The sequence below is a fragment of the Equus przewalskii genome, chromosome 14 (genome assembly GCF_037783145.1).
Source record: "Equus przewalskii isolate Varuska chromosome 14, EquPr2, whole genome shotgun sequence".
In the NCBI taxonomy this organism is placed as follows: Eukaryota; Metazoa; Chordata; class Mammalia; order Perissodactyla; family Equidae; genus Equus; species Equus przewalskii.
In genome coordinates, this window is record NC_091844.1 from 28,721,868 (window position 1) to 28,748,194 (window position 26,327).

At 42.5% G+C, this 26,327-nt stretch overlaps 1 protein-coding gene across 7 annotated transcripts; it reads right to left on the reverse strand.

The window, feature by feature from the left end:
- Nucleotides 1-1,260: 1,260 nt before the first annotated feature.
- Nucleotides 1,261-25,892, reverse strand: STAMBP (STAM binding protein). 7 transcript variants are annotated; one of them, XM_008533667.2, is made up of 10 exons: nt 25,778-25,892; nt 23,689-23,906; nt 14,615-14,690; nt 14,210-14,305; nt 12,443-12,809; nt 10,361-10,485; nt 9,358-9,495; nt 4,201-4,313; nt 3,292-3,391; nt 1,261-1,911 (listed from the first exon to the last, which is right to left on the reverse strand). In XM_008533667.2, the coding sequence occupies exons 1-10, from the start codon at nt 25,871-25,873 to the stop codon at nt 1,855-1,857; spliced, it is 1,386 nt and encodes a 461-aa protein (XP_008531889.1). In that variant the 5' UTR covers nt 25,874-25,892; the 3' UTR covers nt 1,261-1,854. The 7 variants fall into 7 exon arrangements, with proteins under 7 accessions (XP_008531889.1, XP_070428468.1, XP_070428469.1 ...); XM_070572367.1 differs by having other exon boundaries at nt 25,704-25,798; XM_070572368.1 differs by having other exon boundaries at nt 25,506-25,798.
- Nucleotides 25,893-26,327: the final 435 nt, after the last annotated feature.

Consider the following 26,327-nt stretch of genomic DNA (forward strand, 5'->3'; position numbering starts at 1 on the left):
ACAGGTACGGAAATTAATAAAAGAAACTTTAACTAAATTGGAGTTGGGAAGGCCTGCAGGGTGAGCTTTCATGCCCTACTATAAATCGTCAATTACACCAAACAGAAAGAGACCAGATGACACTTAGATCTTGTACAGGAATAAAACTACTTTACCACTGAAGGAAGATTTCTCTCCCCACCTGGCAACAGCGCAGCCAATGAGAAATGCTGCAGCTCAGCCAATGAGAAGCTGTTGCCACCTCCAATGTTACTTTCCCCCAGTGGACTTTCCTGTAGAACAGCCCCTCTCCACTCCCCCTTTTTCTCTATAAGGCAGCTCCCCTTCTTTGCTGGATTTGCCTGTGCTGTGCCATAGCATGCACATCCTGAATTGCAATTCATTTGGCTATTCCCGAATAAAGTCATTTTCAGGATAAAATAACAGGCAAATTTGCTTTTTTAAGTCGACAGAGGAAAGCTGCTCTTCCCTTTGCCCAGACCCACTTGCACATTCCCACCTACACCAAAACTGCAGGAGAAAGAATTTCCAATATCTTTGGAGTTAAGAACCCAAGAGAAGAATAAGAATATAGAGACTTGGCCGTTTTAGCGGAAAAGTTTATGGACCACTAACCTAAGTGATAAAGACTGAAGATATTCAGGCCACAAAATTATAAAATAAAGCAAATCTTCATACGATTGCAAACTCTTTTCCCCACAGAATATTGATATAAAAAGAAATCATTCTTCTCCTGTGCAAGGTATATACTCTCCTGCCCTCACCTGTGGGGTCACAAACAATATCATTCTTTCTAGGCCACCTTAGAACACCAGGCCCAACTCATAGAAAGAAAAATACAGAATCAATTTCAGCTTCAAACACCTTCTTAGATGTTGCCTAAGTCAGAAAAGAATAGTCAATACAATAAAATTGGGAGGTTGGGGTGGCTAGGTAATGTAATCATTTATTCGGAGTTTTACCTGGTACCCCAAATAAAGGCTCTATTATCCTAAGCTGAGAGTTTTTAGGGCATAAGGTGGAAGTGAATGGGATGACCCACTTGAGACAGCACCAAAAGAACAGATGACTTCACAGCCCTGGAAGGCGGCAACAGGCAGAGAAAAAACACCGAACCATTAAAAGTGAACTGGGACAGCCCTTCGATGTCAGTACATCTCAAATTCCATTTCCCCTCACCTTTCCCAAAACCACTAGCCCTTTTGGCTAACCTGTTTAGACAATGCTTGATCAAACACATCACTCTAGAGCACAAAAAAATAAGTTAATTGTTATTTTATTGTAGAGGAAAAAATATCGTGAAATATCTGTTAAATAACAATAATTCCTGATAAAATCATTCTTTAGGGTGTTCAAGCCTCACCATCTGGTCAGCTGTCCCTCACCCTCGTGATAAGCTTCATTAATATTGCCACAAACCACAGGAAAACCCAAAGATTTTCTAAATGGCTTCCAAATTTCTGCATAGATGCCCTTAATTAGTCCAAAAGTAAACAAGAAACAAGTTGGCAGAGAAATTAGGAGGATAGCTGAGAGGAAAAATGTTAACAATTGGTGAATCTAGAATGAAGGGTAAATGAGTGTTCATTATACCATCCTTCCAACTTAATGTTTTAGTTACAGGCAGTCTGAAAAGTTGCTTTAGCATTATCGTGCTGTTTTCCAGACTTGCCTAAAAGTTAAAGTCAACGATTTCTTTTCAAACCAGAAGTAGAAAATCAGTTCTCCCCTAGGTGATACTCACTTTCCCTTCTGTCTAAAAAAGCTTCCAGAGCTTTCGGGAAAGTTTAAATTTAGGGGCCACAGTACACTGATATGGTTTTATAGTTCTTGGGAGGTGCGTGAGTCAAACTCTTATCGAAGGTCTGTGATGGTCACTGCTCTGTCCACAACAGTCACGTGGTTGCAGCTCTGCAGTAGGGAAAAAAAAAAGAAAGGGAAAGTCCTGGAAAATCTGGAAAAGTCATTTTTTAGAACTCCTTACTTAAAACGCTCATTCTAGCTAATGGTTCTCACTCTCAAAGCCAGTCTGCTACTTAAATAAATGATAACTTTAGTAAGGGGTCTTGGAATCATTACTTCCACCAAGCCCTACCCGTAGACTGAATCAACGTAGGCCCATATACCTACATCCACACAAGGTATGTATATTCTAGAGTCATTCATAAAACATACATTTATTTAAAAGAATTGCTAAATTCATTGCAGTTTTTTGGGTCGTTATGTCAATCAGATAATAAAGTACCCTTCCTCTCACATGGGGAATGCTCACTTCCAACATGCAAAAGAGGTCTTTATAACTGAAAACCTGGACATTTTAGGGGGCTGGTGCAGCCTCTGTTTCAACATCCTGGTACCTAGACATTTATTAGATTCCAAGGCAGACGAACCTATTTCTGAACAGATCTGTCAGAAAGTTCCTTCTCATACTCAGCTGAAAACTATCATCCCATGAGGTCTTAGTTTTAGTTCTGGGAGCCCTATGAAATACACTTGATACCTTTTCATACAACAATTCTTCTAACACTTCAAGTCAGTTCTCAGATCCTCCCTGGGGTTTCTCTTCTAAACAAACCCAGTTCCTATTATGTGACAAGGTTCTGGGTCCCTTTTCAATACTGGTCACTTTTCACTGAATCTAAAGAAATACTAATACTCCATGGTCAGCATGGAGTAAAGCAACACTATCACATTAGATTTGAGGGGCAAACTGAAACACACTGATCTTATCAGCAACTGAAACTTTTAATTCACAGAATACAACTTAGGGGAAAAAACTTCTTAAGAAGGTAATAAAAATTCGTATTATTTAAGCAAAGTTCCATAATCAAGTATACTTTACCTGTCTTAAGTGGCTTTTTCTCTTTGAATTCAAATCTCTTATTGAAGTACAGGCTTAGCAACTTATGTTGATGAAGAAAAAAACCTAACATTTAGTAAGCCAGCTACTGCACTAGGTACTTTCTGTACATTACTTCATCTAATCCTCTCAATAGCCCTGTAAAGTGGATATTCTAATTACTATCATCCCCATTTATAGATGAGAAACCTAAGGCCCAGGAAGGTTAAGGAGCTTGATGAAAGGTACACAGTCACTGAGCGGCAGCGCTAAGACTCAGCTTCCCTCCTATCCCACCCTGCTTCCCATATATGTCCTTATTAGGAAGGTTTGGAAATATAAATGGCAAGGCTGATTTTCTATGTGGGCCAGAAAGGACAGTGCATCTCCTTAGCTCTGACTGCCCATCCTGCTTGAAGCATAGCCCTGATTTCTTCCACACAGATACATACACAGAACAGAGGCGGATCCTTGCTGTGCGGATGGAATCCTTTCTGGCGACAGGAAGAAATCTCTTCTAGTCCATGGTCAGTGAGTTTAAAGAATCCAGTTCTGAAATTAAAAAAAGCAGGCCTAGAATCAAGAAAAAATGTCCCCCAAATCCCTAACAGACACACGCACGCACAGCACACACACACACGGCAGGGCAGGGCCCAGTTTGAGACAGCTTCAAAAGCATGCTGGCTCATGGGGCCAGCCTGGTGGCATAGTGCTTAAGTTCACACACTCCACTTCAGCGGCCCAGTGGTTTGGATCCCGGGCGTAGACCTATGCACCACTTATTAAGCCTTGCTGTGGTAGGCATCCCACATATAAAGTAGAGGAAGATGGGCACAGATGTTAGCTCAGGGACAATCTTCCTCACCAAAAAGGGGAAGATTGGCAACAGATGTTAGCTCAGGGGCAATCTTCCTCCCCCCACCAAAAAAAAAAAAAAAGTATGCTGGCTCATAGGTCTCTTCTCCAGCAAATGAATCAGAGTTAGAGAATGACTCATCACTGACATCACACTAGTTTTGTTGGGAGAATTCACAGCAAATAACAGCATTTAGAATGAAAAAGAAATTATAATCTGTTTGATTTTGAGATTCTGACATCAATCTCTTGAAATTCCTGCTGCTTCAAGTCAAATACTTCAAATTTCTCATGTCCTTTTCTTAGAAAAGCACCTATATCATTGCTTGGCTATATTTTTAAACAAGCATCGTAGGTTTATCAGGATATGGGGCTTATAAGGAAGCCTTTTAGAACAGCCAATTAATGCTACAATCTATATATTTTATAGAGAACAAGGTCTTTTCCTCAGAGGCTTTTCCCCCATTATCTTCTCATAATACCTGAACCACGTCCTAAGTACTTACTCCTGGAACTTGGGGGAGCAAACAATGGCTATTGACTCTGGCAACATCATCTGGTAGGAGCAGTGAGTGTGCAGGTCGACACTGGAGAGGAAGGCGGTCTGTGTGGGATGAGTCTAAGAGAAAAAAAGTCAGAGACCCCCTCAGTGAGAACACACAGCCAAGCCTGGCCCATGGAGGAAGGCAGAGCCAAACAGTTCTCAACAGCTGACCACAACTTCCTTCCCAAGTACAAAGGCATTTGCAGCATGAGGGATATGCTCGAAGTTCATAATAAGTGATGAACTTCCTGTCCAGCACTGAAAACAAGTATAGTTTAACACGAGTATGTGAAGATACTCAGAATTTCCATTGACCGTCAAGATTTATTTGGCTCCTCACAAGCTCTCTCCATACAACAGAGAGTCACTCCATTCTGGAATAGAGGGTACATGCTGCCCCATACTTCAAGATGGCAGATGTCAAGGGCTTAACAAACCACAGTTAGATAACTGACTTCTTCCTGACAGAGGTCTTACAGGGTCAAACATGAGCCTGGGGCTCTAGAGGCAAAAATGGCAAAAGCTGTCCTGTGGTCAAAGCATGTCATCCAAGGCACAAGAGGCAGGGGCGACTGGGATTCCAGCGTAGTCAAGTCATGCAAAGGACCCTGTCTTATTTGGGAAAAGAACCAAGATATCGAAATTGGAGGGTAATTAGTTAAAGCATCATCTAACGTGCATTCAGTTATTCTCATTTGTTTTTAATCATTTAATGTTTTATTGAGCACATTCTCTGTACACAAAAGAACACCAATATAATGATGTATGTTCGTCTTAGAGGGTGTGTGATCTTAGATAACAAGAATGCAAAAAGAAGGACCCAATATGACTCAAAAAGACCACCAACCTTCAATGACAGAAAAGCACAAAAAATAAATAAGCGTACTTGACCAGTGTTTTCAAACCTGTTGTGCAAAAGTGCAGCTCCTGAGGAGCTTGTCAAAAGCACAGACTCCTGTGCCCCACCCCTGGAAAGATCCAACCTGAGAGGAAACTTTTTTCTTCAGAAAAAGCTCATTAGGGGCTGCCCTCGTGGCACAGTGGTTAAGTTTGGCATGCTGTGCTTCAGTGGCTCAGGTTCATGGGTTCAGATCTTGGGTGTGGACCTATACCACTTGTCAGTCACGCTGCAGTGGCGACCCACATATAAAACAGAGGAATATTGGCACAGATGTTAGCTCAGCGGTAATCTTCTTCAGCAAAAAAAAAAATTACATTAAATGATTCTTATGTGCAGCCTCGTCTGAGAAGCACCACCTCCATAGAATGCTGTGACCAGCTCCCTGTGGAAGAGGTCTGCAGGACAGGGACATGTCAGCTGAGTGCTGACAGCAAATCCACACACCGGTCCTCATGGGCAGGTAAGAACTCTGGTGACAGCAAGGGAAAATCAGTTTCTACCTGATAATAATATGATCTACAGGATGATAATAGGACTGCTAGGGACAAATGGCCTGTGCCAACACCTTTCACCCCACGGTCAGAGCCAGGAGTTCTCACTGGGAACAAACGAGGCCTACAAAAGCCGATCTAGACCTCTGCTCTAAAGTTGGGTTAGATAGAAAGACAATGCAGAGACAGGGGCTCAAGAAATGATTGTTAAACTGAATCAAGAAACCTTGCCTTGAGCCTTTGCTCCCCCGTAACTACTGTGCCTTGTCTCTCTCCTTCCCTTCAGCGTTGAGTTTCTTGAAAAAACAGTTATGGCCACGGTGTCCACCATGCTAGGGAGAGGAAGGCATTTTCATGAAGAGAAAACAATGCACCAAAGGAGCAGAAATGAGCAAGGAGAGCGAATGCCGAGGGCAGCCTGGGTGCGTGGATGGGGGCAGAGCAGCCAAGGGAGAGCAATGAGACCTAAGGCAGGGCCGAGACAAGGTGAAGGAGGGCCCTGCATACTGAGTTGGGGTTACACGATAGTTGGTGAGCGATACATGACCACACAAAGCTTTTGACCAGAGAACCTGCTTACAGCTGGCGAGGTACAGAAGGAAGAATTGATCTTTTGCATTCTCCTCTTGCCAATTTTAAGATCTGAGCAAACTTTAGGGTCTACTTTCTGTTTGTTTTTAATCCCAAGTTAGGAAGGAGTGGTACAGAAATATCATGAGAAAAAAAGTTGGAATACTATCACTTTAGGCTCTTAATTTGTTCCTGGTTGGGCACTCACTGATGTTAGAAATTCTTTTATTCATTTGCAGCTAACTTCTACCTGAAGTCTAGACGGTAATTATTAACTTTCCCCCATCTCTTCCAGTTCCAGACTCCAACCTTGCTGAAATCAGGATCGCCTAAAATGATTCCCTCAGTTCCTCCAAATACAACCTCCAAAGTCTCTCTGTGGCTTTCTCTCTCTCTTCAACTCTGTCTCAGAGGAATCAGTGCCTTCTCCCCGACATGAAGATGAACCCCCTTTTGGTGTTTTTTGATTTAATACCTTGCTATCTCCACATTACCTTGTCTCTCCTGCCCTTTTATATCTGCTCCACTGGCTCACCGGGCATAAAAACGTGTTCAGACAACTACATGCAAGAACGTACATAAACCTTAAAAATGTTGGGTAAAAGAAGCCAGATACAGAAGAATACACATTATATAATTTCATGTATATGAAGTTCCAAACCAGGCAACACTGAGCTGTCGAGTTTAGGGATACACATTTAGATGGTAAAACCATAAAGAAAGCAAAGGATTTCCAGAAACATCAGGAGAGGGATTACCTGTCTTGGGGAGGAAGTGTGACTGGGCAGAAGCATGGGGGTGGGGGTGTGCTTGTGGCAATGTTCTATTTCTTGGCCTAGGTATTGTATGTACTTAGATGTCTGCTTAATGACTCACTGAAGCATACATTTAGTTTATGTACTTTTTCATGTTGTATTTCAAATATAAAGGTTTCAAAAAAACACAATCAAAACAAAACACATGTTCAAGGCTTTCACACTGAACCACAAATCAAGCAAACTTTCTCTCAACCCAGCTACTCCTTAAGCCATCATCCCATCTCTTTCCTTTCCTCTAGAGCTAAGCTCTTCAGAAAATTAGTGTCCATTTCATTATCACCACAACCTCAGTCCCCATTACCTCTTAAACCCTTATAATCTATTCCCACCACTGCCTAAAACCCACTAAATTGAGGTCGTCAATGACCTCACCAAATCCAACAGGCTCATCCAAGTCATCATCATTCTGGAGCTCTCTGCAGCACGTGATATGGTTAACATCCTGAAGTTTCTTCTTAAAACGTTCCTCCTTCTTTGGCTTTTGTCCCTTACCACTACTGTCACCTTTCTCTTAGAGCTCTGCGTCATTACTGACTACTCCCCATGCTCCCCTAGGTAGCCTGGCCCCAAGCTGCCAATGAATCTCCTCTGGCTCTCCACTCCCCTCCAGTTCCAAGGCTTCCAAGGTCAGTTCTATGCAGAGGACTCCCAGATCTCTTTCCTGCCTTGACCTTGCTCCCAAGTTCCAGCCACATTTCCAATGCCTGAGAACCACTCCCGCCGATTGAATGTCTCCCCAGTACCTTAAATTCAACATGCTCAGAACTGAACACATCCTTTGCCCCATTTCCAAGGTGAGTTCTCCTCCTGGAGCCCCTGTGTCTGCTTAAGAGATGATCTTTGCCACTCCTGTGAGTCAGGCCCCAAATCTCCAAGTCATCACTGACTTTTAGTCATCATCCTCTCTTACTCATTCCCCACATCCTCTGAAATTGTACATTCATGTCCTCCTTCCCAAACAGACTGCCATCACCCCAGCTCTCACTATTATTAGACTTTCTCAGCACGCTAACCTCTTAAGTCATCTCCCTGCCTCAGCCTACCTCAAAACTGCTTTTATGTTAAATTTTCTAAAGTATGGCCTTGATCATACCATTGCTCTACTCAAAAACTTTAGGAGTTCTGCACTTACTAAAAAGCAGAATTATCCTGCTTGTCCACCCAGGACCCCCTTGAGCACTGCTCCAATGTATCACATTAAAGCTTAGCTACTACTGTCCCTGACGTGAACCATGAACTCCAGCAAACTAGACCACTCCATGCTCCGGGGACACAGCCTGCCGATTCCAATGCTGTCCATTCCACACGGAACTCTCCCTTGGCTCCTCTTGTCGACATTCTAGTAAAATCAATACCAGGGAGGAGGGGGGTGACCCTTCCCTTCTCTGATTCCCATAGTGCTCTGTTTGCGCCTCCTGAAGCACATGGCACGTTCTGCCTCATGGGAAGAGGTATTACTTGTCTATTTGTCTAATCTCCTTTATAAGACTAAAATCGTATCTTACTCAAATCTGTACCCCCTGGCAGATAAGGAACAAGTTTTCTATCCCCCATACACCATAATGGGGCATACACACTAAGAGGCAAATATTCGTGTTATTGAGCTGAAGAAAGGACAGAGGCACACAGGACTGTCTCATGGGCCAGGATTTCCCAAATTCTAACATCCAAGTATGTGTAACCTTCCCCAATCCAGAAATGAGCCAACTTGTTTCTATGTAACCCTGTCACACAACATGAAAAGCAGCTTGGTCTGTGAGAGTGAGGGGTTAAAAAGGAATAGAAAGAAAAATTAAGAAATAATCTTTAGGGATGGAATTATATTTTACCTAAACATTACCAGAAGACTGCATAAGATATGCAGACACTTGAAAATCACCTATATCGGCGGCCCTTCTGGTTTACATAAAGGTATATGCTGCTTTAAGAAAGATCAAACGTAAGCATCTGAATTAACTTCCTTGGCTCATTTAAAATATTTTGATTTATATACCTTTTAGGAAGATCATTTGTATGAAGGAGGCATAGCCTCTAGTCAATGTCCATATACATGAGGGAAGCATCCTATCACCATTCACACTCACAGGGCAATTGGGACTTTACGGAAATGGGTTCATTTTTATTAAAAAAATTTTAAAAGTTAAAAAAATTAGCCCTACATAGTTCCCAGAAATCAATACTGGAGTGCAAGCAGTCAAGTTTGCTATGGAAGTCAAGTCTGCATCCAACAGAAATAGTCTGGATACAATTCACTTTGCTCGAAGAAAGAAACAAGCTGTGTGTTCATAACACCATGAGAGAAGAAGAGACTAACCCTCAGAGAGCTCGGAATTGCTTACGTGAATCCAGCCCAGTGTGATGAGACCCTGCTGATCCTGTATGAGGAAAAGCTCTTCTTCGTTCTCGGTGTTGCAATAATCAGACCCGGCACTTTGCTTAGGGATGAGAACGTGGGTAATGGTAAACTCGTTCCTCATCTGTCAAAGGAGAAAACAGCTCGTCACAATTCCCTGGCACTTATGTAACCCCACTCTACCACAGCAGTGGAAAGTTAGACATCGATACAAGTGAAGGCGCTTCCCACTCCGGCACGAGTCTTCTTCATGCTCCCTGACTCCCTCACCTCAGTGGTTCACAACCTTGGCTGCTTGTGCACATTGTTTAGGGCACTCTGCAAAGCCACAGATGCCCACAGCCCTGGGAGAATTTCTTGCTGCAGCCAAACGGGTCTACTCCTGATTCTTGAGAAGCTCCGGGTATAGTACCACTTCTCTTGCTTTGTTCATGTCTAAAGTAGTTTCTCTTCTACTGTTTCCCTAAGTCCTTCTCATCCTTTAAGGCTCAGCTTAAGTCTATTCCACTTTAGTCACTTATTCATTCAGCAGTTAGTAATGGGTTCTTTAAGCGCCTCATTCAATGATCTTTCCTTCCTCAAGATTCCCTGTGCTCTTATTGTACATACCATTCAGCCTGCTACTTATCTTTTGGTGCATATCTCCCACCACTCCAAAGTGCTTGGGTACTTTTTGTGGACACATGCTATGTGCCTTACTTGTTTCATATTCCTAGGTCTCACCATAAAGCAGGTGCTCAAAAATTGGTATTCAGGTAGAATTAGGTATTTCTTACTACTAGCATTAAAATAGTCAGTTTAATTTAAGGGACTTTGAAAATCAATCAAATACAGGGTCACCAAATTCAAAGTGACACTGTGCTATCCATAGTTCCTTTGGCAGAGGGATCAGCACAAAGAGTAACTGACCCTGGATATCTTCTCTGAGATTCACAGGAGGCCAAGGGGGAAGAAATGGTCTCAGCTCAGGAAAGCGTTTTTTTCTTTACCAGTTTTCCACAGAGAATTCCACATGTCTCTACTCCCCGGGCAGTGTTGGCACTGGCTAACTGCAGAAACTGTGGGCAGAGCCTCCCGGGCACCACCACATGGCGCAGCCCATCAATTGTAGGAGCTGTAATGGAGAAAAAGGGAAAGCGTGAGGCCACGGGGCAGAGCCTCCCCAAGCAGATCTCCGAGGTGGCAGCCCTGGGAGAGCAATGCCAAATCATTGCGGTCTCCCCAACTGTAGGCAGAAAGTGGGGATCTCATGCTAATGGAAGAAGAAAAAGGGTTGTAAAGTCTCTTCTCCAATCTCTGGGCATGGCCATTGGGAGTACATTATTTTAAGAAAAGACAGGCAGCTTTAATCATTCAAGTTAAGACAAGGGTAAACTACTACTTAAAAGAAGTTTCTGAGCTATTCAGGGATTCTGTCACACTCTAATACAAAGGATTTAACAATAACCTCCCCCATTCAACTGAACTTTCATTTTTATTTTAAACCTCTTTTATGTCAGATAAGAACATGAGAGAGTATGACTTTCAACAAAATACACCAGGATATATTCTAGAAACAGAAACTAATTTGGGTAACTATTTACTTCTGAACACTTTAATTTAGAAGAAAGTTAAAATGCCAAAACGAAACAACAAAAAACATATTCTGGTGCTCAAAAACAGGCATGAACGAACAAAGCAGCTTGTCAGCCTACTTCAGAATGCCACGAAGGGACCCTGTCCCTGAACACCATGGAGAAACCCTGAGAGAGAGCCAGTAGGCTGAAGTTAGGGGGTGTCTTTCACAGTCCTGTTTTCATTAAAAACAAAAAAAACTGAAAAAGGATGTTCTGCTTCTGCATATTCAACAGCAAGATCTGAATTCCTGGAGAGGTAACGACATCAGGCCAGGAGCCATGTGGTCACACGGAAGTCTGATGATGGTGTCTGAGGATTCTGAATTAAGGTTTGACACAGCCCTTTCCTTCCAGTTCAATAATCACTTACCAAGTGCACCCCAAGCAGACACTGTGCTCAGCCCACAGGGAACACAAATGTGAATAAAACTCAAGCCCTAATCTGCAAGAAGTTAAAATTTAGTTATTGACAAATGGCTACACTGTCAGGTAAGTGATCTCTGCTGCATTACAGATATTAAGAGCTCTGGGAGTTTTCAGGAGAACAGAATCAATCTGACCGAAAAATTCAAGAAAAGCAGGGAAGGCAGAAACAGAGAATGGAGATTTTAGGTTCAGGACAAACGTTAACAAACCTCTTTGGGTAAGAGAATCCAGGGACTGTTCTGGGAACACGAGAGTCCAGTCTGACCAGAGCACAGAATATGTATGAAGAAACAGTAGGGAGAGACAAGCGTGCCGAGTAAATGGGGAGAAACCCTGAAGGCCCGGCTTCAGAGTCCAGCCCCCTTGCCCATTCCTGTTCCTTTAAGTGGACCTTCTGCAAAGCTGACTTCCTTAAATGACAACTTCGAAGCTGATTCCTACCCCAAAAATCTATTCTAATGATCAAGGTACATTCCTTTTGCAGCTACTGTTATTTTCTCAGATAGCCCATTGTTGGTGAGAGGAGGAAAGAGTAGTTTTCATGGTCAGACTGAATCATCACCAACTATACACAATATCTATCTTGAGTAAGCTCCTCCAGGATTAGGAATGCTATCAGGGCAAGCACAATTCAGTAGCCTTTTTTTATATTTAAATAGTTGGTTGTTGAATTGCAAAGTGGCACAATAATTTTCAAATTCCCTTTACATACAGGCCAACAGTGGTCTCTAATTCATCCAACATTTCAAATGTCTGTATAACTCTTAAAAGCTGAGGGTCTGACTTGCAAGGATATTATTAGCTCTTCAGAAAATCAACCTGGCCTCAGGTGAATTATATGGCTGAAGTGAAGGCCACTTTCATAATATAGCCGGTGTGACAGGACACAGTATGGCAATACTGACCAAATGGCTTCTGTGGCCAGGGCCTAATGAGTGGGAACATGAGGTAATCTTAGGCTGATCCTCCAGAGTGACACTCTGTTTGGCTGCAGCTGAGATGGAAGAGGACACGAACAAACGGACTCACTACTTTCTGAGTTGCTCAGCGCTCCAGGTTTCAAGGACCTGTCCACCACGGGTGGCCTGCCAGGCCTCACAGTTGTATTACAGTCCAAAGGCTGTGTGGATGCAACAGGGGCCGTGGGGAACACATCTAGGGAGGGATTCTCCAAGCCAGGCACCAGTGGGCCGCCCGGGCCAGGGTCCACCTTCCCAAACTCCTGTACAATTTTCAGTCGCTCTTTTTCCAGCTCCTGGTTCCGGATCATCTCCTCAAAGGCATGGAACTGTTCCTGCTCCAGCTGTTGCTGCTTCTGTTGCGCTACCCTCTGTCTTTCCTTCTCCAGCTCCTGCTGGATGGCCACGTTCCGGGCAAGTTCTTCTGCTTCTTTCCTCTACAAAGAAAGAATAGGAGTGAGGCTAACACTTTATACTCAGGCGACTTCACACCGCAGGAGGACCAGGCCTTTCAGCAGGGAGATTTCCCAAAATGTCCTTCTGCTCTGGCCTGATTTCCAAGGACAGCATTCATGCTTCTCTCAGTACCTCTAGACCCATGGAGCAGTCACACTCCTTTCAATCTCGCCACGATATACATAGTCTTCAAGGACGAAGTCACAGTCCTCTCAGTGCCCTTCCTCAGTGACTCTAACCAACGCATTTTCTTCTTTACCAAAATCTCGGTGCAACTTATTATCTGCACCTCATAATCTGTATCACGTACAGTTTTATGTTCTGTGCCATGTATACATTCTGTATCCTGAGTAAAGCTGTAAAATAGAACCAAATCCAAACTTATACCTGCTATGTTTGGGGTCTCTATCAAATTGTCACCCAAAATGAAGCTTCTGAATTTTTTGTGGTGATCAGGTTAATATAGAGTGATGTTTTAAACTGTAAGAAATAGCAAGTAATAACCTCCTTCACTAAGGTTTTCCCTCACTCAGTGCCTTAGAAATATATGCCTCATAGCTGTCTACCCCTCTGCTGATCTTCAACACGAGTCCAGAATAGAGCTCAGCAGACAGCTGCAAACGAATGGGGAAGTGCTTGTAGTGTGTATTCACATCTGACACAGGCCACGGACGTGCCTTGGGAGGTCCTCCATGTGCTTTAACTGACTCTTCCTAACAAGAATCATTTGAAAATAGCTTGAGAAAAAAATCAATTATTATAAACAGCTTCAGGCAGAATCCACTGTGAATCAAACCCCCAAACTTCTCTGCTCTAAAAACCTATGTTTTAGGCGCCAGCTTGGTGGTGCAGCAGTTAAGTTTGCATGTTCTGCTTCAGTGGCCCAGGGTTCGCCAGTTCACATCCCGGGTGCGGACATGGCACCACTTGTCAAGTCATGCTGTGGCAGGCGTCCTACATATAAAGTAGAGGAAGATGGGCACGGATGTTAGCTCAGGGCCAGTCTTCCTCAGCAAAAAGAGAAGGATTGGCAGCAGATGTTAGCTCAGGGCTAATCTTCCTCAAAATAAATAAATAAATAAAAGCCTATGTTTTAGTGAGAATTTTCAATGTTCTTAGGTTCTTGCTCTGGATACAGCAGACAGGCAATGGATTTCCTATCCCTCAAGTGACCCTCTTGGACAAGCAGAGTAAATCTCTGGTACAATCCTCAGCCTAAACACTTATGTTCTACTTCTTTGAGTTTCTGGCCTTTGCCAAAAAAAGTAAAATATCACATTAAAATCACAGAATCTGCTGAAATATCATATTACAAGGCCAGGGCACAGTCTAAGAAACCAAAACAATCTCCTTTTCTTTTTCTTTGCTGTTATATACTAACCTTTTCTTCATTATATTCTGTATATTCTTTGGTATATCGTTTTAACAGCTCTGCCTTCAGCTCTTCTGCTTTGGGAAATGCAATCTCCTTTAATTTCTGAGACACAAAACAACAAAACTGAGAATTAACAATTCTCTGATCAATTAACTGAACAATTAACTTCCAGCTAATTAAGTAGAGAAGTAAAAAGACTTAAGTCAAGTTGGCAAATGGCAAAAATGTTTCCAAAAACAATTTAAAATCCCCCTACTGTCCCGTCCCTGCTACTTCCTAACTGATCTGGTGAAATGGCCTTAGCTCCTATTGCAGGATTTGATGCTCAGATGACACCACTAGCTTTACCTTGGAGGCAGTCTGTGCCACTCTGAAGCTTTTAGATGGGCAACGGTGAAAGTAAAGACCCACCTTTACCGTGTCTCTCTTTTCAGGAATGACAGCTGATTTGTAATCTCGATGCTTTGGTAGTTTCTCAATGAAGAGCCTAAGGGAACAGACCAGAACGATTATGATGCAAAGAAAATGTCAGAAAGACTTTTGAAGCAATGAACTGTATCCTGCAGCCACTGCGTGACGGGTTTCCAGATGCGCAGGGGAGGGGCAACAGGCACACCCAGACAGGCTGTACTCTGCACCCATCCCCATCCCTGTAAAAGAGGAACAGAGCATTTCCCTCTCCTCCCAAAGCAAGTGTGCAGCAGCAAGCAGCAGACTCCTACAACAAAAATATGGGAACAAAGCCTATCCTGTGCCCAAAAATATACCTCCAAAGAGATTCTTTTCTTGCTGCAATAGTGACAGGCTTCCAAAGGAAGGGGTCTCTGTTACAAAACATTCTCCAGAGGACAGTTTGGCAGGCAAGGGAAGGAGGCTAAGAGAAAACCCATGTTCTATTACTACTCCTGGCCCTGGGTGACCTTTAACTTAGGGTTTTTTTCTTTGGGATTCATGTTCCCTCATATGAAGAATATTCCTTACATCATATTAAGCACCAAGATGCTTAGATAGTAAATGCACTACATGTGTGTGATATGTGCATGTTATATGTGTAATATGCACTATGATCTTTGATGAAAAGTGCTTAGAGAAACATAAGATGCTAGATTTTCTCTCTCAATTCTTGTCCTTGGCTATAAAGCTCAGTGGGAAAAATAACGTGAATCAATTCACAGACCTGTAACATTTATGATATCTACTTGGGTACAGTGAAAACAAATAGAAGTTCAGTAACTTGTCACAGCCCAGCGTGGTGGATTCAGAATCCCAAGGGCAGCAGGCCGGTTCCAGCGTCTACTCTTTTAACCACTATACCATACTGCCTCCATATGGCTCCTGCAATGTCCAGAACCTTTGGAGGGGTTCTGAAAAAGGAATCTGTTCATAGAATTAAGTTGCAATAAATACAAGTTGAGATCCAAAACAAATAAATTGAGGGTAGCTTGCCCACAGTCCTGAAAGACTACTGTAGCTGGGATTGACTGGCTCTTTTCCACTTTTTGCCCCAGTAAGGGAAAAGAAGAAGACCCCTACCCACACAGACCCTCTCTAGATGAGCCCTCCTCCTTCAGTACAATACTAGGCACATGAAAACTCACTTCAATCCAATTTGAAGAGTCCCCTCAGGCAGGAATGAATTCTAAAATCAAAATGATTCTAAAAATCTTCCCTTTGGGTTCAAGAAAAAGATATAAACAGTTTCCTTGAAGTTTATATTTAAAACAAGTACAGATTCACTTGTTCAACCATAAAGTCCTGAAGAGGATATTAAGATAAATAGGAGATAGTTCTTGTATTCAAGAGACTTACAATTCAGCAACTCTCTCGTGTTCGCCCTACAGACCAAGGTACATGTTCACTACCTTCCGCAGGCTGAACGTGCTTTGCCTCGAAGCTCAAATCAGGTAGGAAAGTACCAGGTCATAGAAACCCCACACCTTACGTTCACTTAGCTCCCAACCTGAAGGAATAGAGTGTAAAGTCCCTGAGGCCAGAGACTTCTGTGTCTCCTGCTTCTCTGTACTCCTCTACAGCCAGCACAGTGCCCTGTGGAAAGAGGCACTCAATACACATCTGATGCATAAATGGTCTTAAGGCCTCTGGATGAGCTGAGGGAGAAAACCAAAGTGTAAAAAAGTATATACAGTACACTAACTTAGGTATAAGAAAGGCGAAAAATTATATATATGTGTGTACGTATCTATTTATTTGCCTACAAGTATCTAAAGGAACATAGGAAGCATATACAGAAAGTAATAAAAGTAGAGGGCAGGGGAAATAGGGTGGATGAGATAAGAGTGAGAGTGAAACTTTTCACCATAAATCTTTCTAAATTATTTCGACTTTAAACCACGCAATGGGATCTAGTTTATACGTAAAGATAAAAACTTTCAGACCAGTACAAGAAACCTTTCCCTTGTTTTAGCAACTGTAGCCCATTTCCTGAATGGGGACATACGGGCAGAAGGGCAGAGAGGATGGGTCACATAACCTCTGCCCCATACCGGAGGCAGCAGAGCTCAGTGGTAGGAGGGAAGGCTCGGCAGCCACCCTGCCTGGGCTCCAATCCTGGCTGTGCCATTTACCAGCTGTGTGACCTCGGGCAAATTACTTAACCTCACCATCCCTCAGTTTCTTTATATATATCAATTATATATACATGGAGACAAACTAGTACTACCTGGTAGGACTGCTATGATGCTTAAAGAAATTTTAAAAACCCCAAAGTGCTAAGCACGGTGCCTAGCACAGAGCCAACATCTGCTACGTGCTTATATGATTGTTTTTACTAATAAACAAACAACCAAAAAATGGGAGCAAGAGTAAGAGATGAAGATGTTCACATGCGGCAGAAACATTCTAGCCAGAGACTAGTTGTGGCCCAGATGGACACTGTTCTCTGGGGTTAGATCCAGTTGCAGCCTAGAGAGAGGAAATGATGCATTGGCAAAAACACAAGCAAAACAACCGAATATAACAGTAGAAAAAAAGAGATATGCAGAAAAGTAAATACGAAAGGTGAATAAGTACATGAAATGGTACTCAAATTTACATATAATGAAAGAAATTCAAATTAAGAGGAGATACCATTTTCATCTACCAGACTGGCAAAGGTTTAAAAGTAGATTATCAGCAGTACAGGCAAGGGTGTAGGGAAATGTGTGTTCTTACACACTCTTAGCAGGACTGACTGTCACTTGATAAGAACTTTTTTCTTAGGGGAGGGAGTGGGGTGGGAGACAACTATGGAAAATTTAAAATGAGTATATCCTTTAAACTCACAATTCCACCTCTACGAATTTATCCTACACAATAGTACAAAGATACATGTACAAGACTATAATGCTATACATATACAGCATTGTTCGTATAAGTAGGGAAAACTGAAAACTGAAATGTCCATCATTAGGGGATCATTTAATAAATTACAGTGTACCCAAATGTGAAAAACAACATAATCATTCATTCAGTCAACAAATATTTATTGAGCATCTACTATGGGGTCAAGCATTATTGTAGAGGCTGGGGATTTGGCAGTGAACGACACAGTCACAAATTCCTCCTTACCATGGAGTGTACTTTACAGTAGGGAAACAGACAATGAACAAAACAAAAAGTATGTGGATTATCAGTGCTAGGGAAAAGTCATTAATAGGGAAGGGGAATAGGAAGTGACAGGGGAAGGGCTGAAATTTTAAATAGGGCAGCTAAGGAAGCCATCATTGAGAAGGTGGCATTTGAGAAAGGACCTGAAGAGAGTAAGCTATGAAGAGATCTGGGATAAGATGATTCCAAACAGAAAAAATGACACCAAGGCAGAATGAGATGGATCAGTATGTCCTGATATGGACAGACTGTTAAGAAAGCGAGTTGTAGAACAGGATATATTGTATGATGTCATTCATGCTTTAAGAAAAAAGGATAAACGTGAGCCTGTGTGCTTACATGGGCATAAACATTTTCTTGTTCACACAGGAAACACAACAATAGTTACCTCTGGTGGTTGGGACTTTTCTCTTCACTTTAATATCTCCATTGCTGTACGATTTGAAAAATTATTTTAATCATGAGCCAATATTAATTTTGTGTATAAAAATGTCTAATCCAAAAAATCAAGCAGAAATTCTCTAACACGGATATAGCAAGGATTCTCATATCATCTCTTCCAATCTTAAAAGTTAATCAGCAAAGTAAGCATGATCACAGATGAAAACCCTCTTCCGGCATAAGCCCCAATCCCAGTGGTAAATATTTTCAATGCAGGTGACAGACCACGTTCAGAAAGTGGGTTTGTGTTACAGGAGGCTCACCCAGCAGACAGGAATTGCCTAAGTCCTCTGTAACTCCCTTCTATGCAGCCCAGTCAATGACCATAAAAAGCTGTGAAAGAATCCACTGCCTGGATTATTGTCTGTGGTCATCATGAAAATATGCACTGATTTAATGTGCTGAAGATCCTTCTTCTATACTGGGGTCTGCAAAAGGCAAAGCGTTCCTGCAGTAGGCAAAGCCAGCGAGGGGGAAATGTGCTTGAGATCATTAAGATGCCTGCACTGCTCCAGGGAAAAGAAGGAACAGCCCTTTTAAAATCCTGAATTAAAGTATCCACAAAAGGTCTAGAAAATCTCTTAGTAGTGGAGGAGGCAGAGGAGTCGTGAGCTAGGTGCCTGCCTCCGCCCTCCTCTCGGCCTGGTTGTACTAATTGCCAAAGGGAGCCACTGTTACCAACAAGAAGATACCAAGTAAAATGCGCTAGAAAAACAGACCGAGAACTTTTTTGCAACTCCCAGGGCTTGTCAGTTCATAGAATCAGAATTAGGGTCTAGAAGAAATCTGCAGAAAAAATGAAGGTAGCTACATTCATTGCTTCAGGCAAAGCCAATCCAAGTCCTAAATTAAACCCTAAATCTAACAAATTAAGTAAATGAGCTGCTACATCCCACCCCCCTCAAACTCAGCTCTCCTCCACGCCTAGTTTATCATATTAAAGGGTCGTAAAAGTGTAACCATATACAGGAACAGACTCCCCATATCAGTCTCACTGTTAACACTGATAATCATGTCACTCAAAGAGACACCAACTCACAGAAAAAAATCCATTTCTTAAGTATCTGTGTACTCTTAATCCTACCCCCTTTGCCTATTGAAGAGTTTATTGCTACAGTTAAACCCTCTATACCATCAGCCTCTCCTCCACAGGATCCTTTATAGGAGCAGAAAATACGCTTTAGAATCTCCCATCTTGAAATACACACCACACATTGTCACACTCCTTGTCCTCCTTCAATTGCTTCCTCATTTTTCCATTTTCCTTCCTACCCAAACTTCTACAAAGAGTTGTCTATGCCAGGTCTTGGCAAACTACAGCTAGTGGGTCAAATCTGGCTCACTATGTGTTGTTCTAAATAAAGTTTCATTGAAACACAGCCACACCCATTCCTTCATGTATTGTCTATGGCTGCTTTCACATTACAAAGCAGAGGTTGTAACAGACTCAAATGGCCTGCAAAGCTAAAAATATCTACTATGTGGCCCATTCCAGAAAAAGTTTGGTGATAGTCTATTCACTGTCCACTTTCTTATTGTCTATTCATCTTTCAACCCATTCTAGTGTCTCTTTAATCCCTCTAGTAAAATTGCTTATCAAAATCACCAATGACACCATGTAACCAAACCCAAATCCTCACACAGCTGACCCAGCTGACCACTCTCCTGCAAACACTGTCCTCTTTTGGTTCCCATGGCATCACTTTCTCCTGGATTTCCTCCTGCCTCTGGAACCTTCCTTCAAAGTCTCCTCTGCTGGCCCTCCCTGCACTAACCAACCTCAGGACTCAGTGCCAGGCTCCTTCCTTTCTCATCCTGCAATCTCATTATCAAGGATTCTTGATCCTTTTATGTGCCATGGATCCTCCTGGCATCTGAGGTAGCCTACAGTCTCCTCCTCAGAATAATTTTTTAAGATATAACACAAAACAAAAAGGATTACAAAAGAAACCAATTCTACTGAAATATAGTTTTCAAAATATAAAAAATTATGATATGTGCTTCTTTATTAATGCATTGCTAATACATTTTAAAAAAGGGTCTAGTCATGGGTTTAATAACTATACTGAAATTGTGCATAGTGATAAGTGTAAATGTTATTTTGAGATATCAGCAACAATTGTGGTATGATACGAAAATACCCTGATTTCTACTGGTGACAAAATTACAACTATTATTAATACTAGCGTGGTTTGAGGTCTACATTCAAAATTGAAGGAAATGCTAAATTTCAGTTAGAGGTTGGTAAAAACAAGAAAAGTTTTCCCAACCAAGTTCATGGACCACGAATTCTATCAATGGATCCCTGTGGGTTCCTGGACCCTGGATTAAGAACCTCTGTGCTGGAAGGTCTCAGCGGTTCTCACGGCTTCAGAACCATTGTATGCTGAGGACTTCTGCATTTGTATTTCCAACCCAGACCTCTCCTCTGAGTTCAGACTGGTACATCCAGCCTCCTGCTGCACACGTCTACTTGTATATCTCACAGGCCTCTCAAGTTAACATCCTAACATGTCAAACAAGCCAGACCTGAACCCCTGACCCCTACCCAGTCCCTTTTCGACACCATTCTCCCCATCTCAGTAAATGGAGTACAACATCCTAAGTTGCTCAAGGCAGAAAGCCGAGGTCAACCTTAATACTGTCTTCTTTCCCAGACTATCAGTAAGTCCCGCAGACTCTGCCTCTAGAATGCCAAATCCATCTGCTTCTTTCCAGGCCATTATACTCCTTAAAGCCAGCAGCCTCCATCCTAAACAGCTATAAGTATCCTAACTAATCTCCCTGCCTTCTCTTAACACTCCTTCCACCATTCACCACACAGCAGCCAAAACTTATATTTTTAAAACATAAGTAATATTGGGTCACAATCCCACTTAAAACGCTTCAATGGCTTTCTATTGCTCTCAAGATAAAATGCAAACTCCTTAACATGGCCTATAAGATCCTGCATGATTTGGCCCTGCCTGCCTCTCCAACTGCATCTGGAGTCATTCTCTCCCTTTACTTGCTACATTCCAAACACAACGATCTTCTTTCAGTCTTCAGAACACACTAAGGTCTTTCCTACCTAAGAGCTTCTGAACACACAGTTACGTCTGTTTTAAATGTTCTGCCCCATGCTTTGGAATAAGTAACTCTTTGGCATCCTTCAAGTCTCAGTTTAAATCTTACCTTCTCAGACAGACCTTACTCTGACTACCCTAGTTAATTAGATACCCTTGATTATTCTGTTACAGCACTCTCTCTGTTGCTTTCATAGCATTTACCTTATTTTGTGACTATATATTTATTTGCTTAGCTGTTTATTTTCTTTTCCTGTAACTAGAAAGGTACTCCAATAAGGGCAGGGGCAATTTTAATTAGGTCCAGGACCTAACGCAGTGCCAAGTAGACAGTAGGTACACAGAATATATATTTGTTGAATGAATATGATGTTTGCCTTCAAAGCACTTTCTATGTGGGGCAACAGGATCCAGAAAGCCCTTCAGAAAATACTTGGTAGAGTGATTCCATGAATCTACTGAACTTTCTAAACTATGATTCTCGAAAAGAATGGTGCTCCTGGGTCTCATTCCAGGAGAACTATCTATAAGATTATTGGAAATATACAAGGATACTATTTCTACCAGCAACAGAGTATATGAAGAGAGGGACAGTAGCCAAAGAAACTTCTCGGGAAAATAAATTTTGTGCCCATTGTGTCTAGGAATGAAAACCTCACAACAGCAAAGAGAGGCAGGAATGTAATTATAATTCTATGACATTTTATCAACATTGAGGCCACATGTCAGAGCATGATGACATGGATGGACTGCAAGATCTTTGAGGAAATGGCACTACTTCTAAACTTGGAAGAAAAAAAAAGACAACAGTAGTTCCTTTTCTCCACTCTAATATTATAATGTGAATCCTAAGTAGTCCACTCTTATCACCTATTGTTCTTTAGAGCACTGGTTCTCCACTGGGGCAATTTTGCCTCTCAGAGACTATTAGGTAAAGTCTGGAGACATTTTTGGTTGTTACAACTTGTGGGGGGAGGAGATGTTACCGGCATCTAGTGGGAAGAGACCAGGGATGCTGCTAAATACCCTACAATGCACAGGACAGTCCCCACAACAAAGAATCATTCAGCCCAAAATGTCAATGATGCCAACGTTGAGAAACGCTGCTTTAGAGCAGTATGTGATCAAAAAATGTGATATAATTGGTATACATATATCATCTCTGGGAGGACAGATAAGAAACTAATAAAAGTGAATGTCTCTGGGGAGGGGAATGAAAGTTTAGGGGAAAAGAGGAGTGGTAGGGAGACTTAGTTTTCAAATATTTATACCCTCTTGTGCCTTCTGAATTCTGTACCATATGTATGTGTTACCCATTCAAAAAACAATAATAAAAAATAACCAAAAAATAGTTAGTGGGCCTCAAGACTATTATCTCAAGACTGCCTTCAACTCATAGAACATTACCAAAAGGAAAACAAAAAGAATAGGTAGGACCTATGTTGTAGAACGAATCCTGAGTTAAGAGTTAGAAAATCTGGGTTTTGTCACTCCAAACTGTGGAACAAAGCATATCACTAAACCTTGAGCTGGTTTCCTCATGTGGAGAATAGGAGGATGACACACCCAACTCAATGCACACAGAACTGCGAAGATCAAACAAAATAATGCAGGTGAAACACTCTATGAACTATTAAGAGCCAAAAAATACATCGTAATTATGATTAGTTTTTAAAAAGTCCCAGTATGATGAAAGAACAAGCCTAGAAATTACAAATAAAACCCCTTAACATCATTCCCTTCCTAAATTACACATCACTGCATTGTCACTGGGGTTATAGGCATTGTTCCCTGTTGACTGTACTGAAATCTATTTATGCTGCCTACCCTAAAATGCTAAGCAATTCAAGGTGAAAGTTCTTATGATGAGCCACACAAACTGTAGGTGGTAATACTTATCTGATGATTTGCATGATTGTGATAAAGGCTAAGAAGAAAAAACTTTTTCTGAATCACTTAATTTGCTACAAAATAAGTAGAGGTGAGGAATTTTCCCTCTGCTGAACCTCAACAATAATCCTATGACTGGATGCCTTAATAGAGAAAGGACAGGAAAAACATTCATCAATACAAAACATGTGTACTTTAACCACCAACTCTTTCACCTACCAGCTGGGCCATGTGGGCACAGGCCAAAGAGCTAGGTCTCTTACTCATGAAATTACTGAGTCATGAAAATAATACTTTCAGTACTCATGTCTTTGAATGTCAAGGACAGCCAATACGTAGGAGATGCCAGCAAAAATGATTAATGCTAATGATGCTGTAAAGTTCTGTAGTTTTAGCAATTCTGAGCAGAATAAATGAGCACAAGAGTAGGATAAGTAAGGCATCAGTCATCGGAAAAGAAAAAGGAAACTGGAGGTGTCTTACGTGATATATTTGTTATAGAGGATGAAGGCATGTTCAATGTTGCCTTCCTCTGAGTAAATGGATGCCATTCGGATAATCTCGACTCCAGAGCGGAAGTATCGACGGGGTGGAATGTCTTCATTTATCTCCACTGCGCTACCAATCTGGGAGAGAGCCCTCACCCGGTCTTCGGGTGGGAGGCTTACGTCTCCATGGTCAGACATCAGGGCCAAGAAGTTCTGAGACAGAATGGAGAAAACAGATAGTATCAACACCATGGCCCCCATCATCCCAGGACAGCCTAGCATACAGTATGTTTATCCCATGAACCTTTACTTTACTAATAAATTAAGAGAAAAATACCATACGCTGTGGTTCATATCAAATAAGGTCTCCTTCCCACAAGAAGGCTGAGACCCTCAAGGAAGCCCATATCATGATTGGCAGACTCAAAACCACACAGTCCCTATGCCATAATTAGGTGGTATAACCATGTTGGGCCACAGGGGGTTCATTTCCAGTCTTCATGCTAATCATTCCCTGTCATTAGGTGGCCTTGCCCTCAGCATCATAACAGCAAGGACAGTGTCTTCCATTTTTTGCATTATGTCTCCTCCTGGCTACCCACTTCCATCCACCTAGTACCTGGCAGAATGTACTCAATGAATTTTCATTATGATTGTTAACCGACTTCAAGTTTGATCACTTTTATTTCATCTGAGAGTAACTGACATTTTTTCGGTGGTGTACTTTTTCATCTTTGAGCACAAGGTTTGTTAGGGGAACTGGTCTGGGAATGAACGCTCATAATCCTAACTCCGCTCACTAAACCACTGTTCCAGTCAATCTACAACATCATTCCTCATATCATGGCAAGGAATTTAGATCTTGAAAACAATTTACTCAAATCTATCTTCAAAGACTAAGCAGTCTTTGAATCACAAAAGGGCATGAAGGTAACCTGGAATGCAAAAAACAAACCAACAAACAACCTGGGGGTTTTCCCACCCTGGGTCTCAAATTGCAATAATTCTACAATCTTTCTAGATATTGTTGCGATTGGAATGGGATTCCAACTTCCAATCAGATATTACTCTACATCATCTCCAAAAAGAATCTGGGAATTTGATACATATTGAATTTCAGCGCACTCTACCCAGCACACTGTAGAATATACAAGCTACGGTAGAATTCATTTTGCAATTCGAGGCCCTGTGGCCCTATTTTGTCTTTTCAATTTTATACCTTACTCCTTTCCAACAGAGTTTTAGCTTCAGTCAGGATTCTGATGTGCCCAGAAATCCTCACTGTTCAGTTTCATTTGTCTATCCACTGTTTCTCCGTTTCCACCTCAAGCCCTCCCTCAGAGATAGTGTTCTCTCGGCCAGTTCTATCTCTAGGTCACACTTGCTCCACCAAGCTTCCTCTCTAAAACACCCTCACTAATAGTACAAAAGCTGTAGGGACTACGAGGGAGGCAGAGGTATTCCATCTCCCACAAAGCCTTTTTAGAGACTCAGAAAGCTTCTAGCAAATCTAAAACCTCCACTAGTCGCCTAATTAGCAAACTCAGCGCAGAGCCCATTAAAGCTAACGGAAGGAGAGGATGTTTGTTGCATCTCAGTACCTCTAGGGAGAGGATCTTTTGGATCGAGAATGGGACCCCTTCCTGACGCCAGCTCGGTACTCGGTATTACAGGGCTGAGCAACACTCCAAAGAGGAGATGTAGCATCCGCGAATGAGAGGGGAAGGTGGCGTAAAGCACTGAGGAGGCGGCGAAAGGAAGTAGGAGGAATGAGCAGAGGGGCGTATACGGTGGGGAGGGACCTCCTGACACCTGCTTGAGGCTCCCTTCTTGAAGGCACTCAAGCCCAAATTGCCAAGCCGGGGCAAAATCATCCGTTTTCGGGTCGTTCGAGGGCGGTGGGCGGGGAAGCACTGGGCCTGGCTGGGGACCGGAGCCCTAAGGGTCTTCGCGCGCAGCAGGTCAGGCAAGGGGCGTGGGGGAGGAGAAGGCTGCAGGCCCCACACTCACGGCGGCCGCTCCCCTTCACGGTCCGACCACGCTCAGCACCCCGGCCCCACCATATTCCCGGGACCCTTCCCCACCTGTCCCCGCGGATGGCAGTCGGAGCTTCCGGAAACGTCACATCCGACCCCCGCCCCGTCCCGTCCCGCCCACTCCTGCTGGTCTGACAATTCCATTCCCGGGAACCGAGCGCCCGGGGCCGCGAGCTGGCGGGCGGGGCTAGAGCCTCCACCTGCGGAAAACCGACCAATGAGGAGAGAGCCCGACGGCGGCCATCTTGGTAAAGGAAACTCAACAGGGACGAAGAGGGAACCAAGTAGTTAAAGGAACCGATGACCAGGCTGACTTGTCTTTAGAATTATTTTTATTTGGGGCAGGAGTTACCTGCCAGATAGCCCCTCACACAAATCCAGAGTTCAAGGAGGGATTGCTCTTCCGAGTACTTGGCTAAATTAACTGGGGTTTCTAAGTCGGGGAAAGGAAAACTGAAAATTTCAGCTTGTGCTACTTTCTGCACAAAATTGGTGGCTTAAGGTATTAGGCAGTCCTTTTATTGCCTAGAAAAGAACATAAGACTAACTTTTTAATTCAGAACACCAATAAAATCTATCGAAAATGCGTGTTGCATCT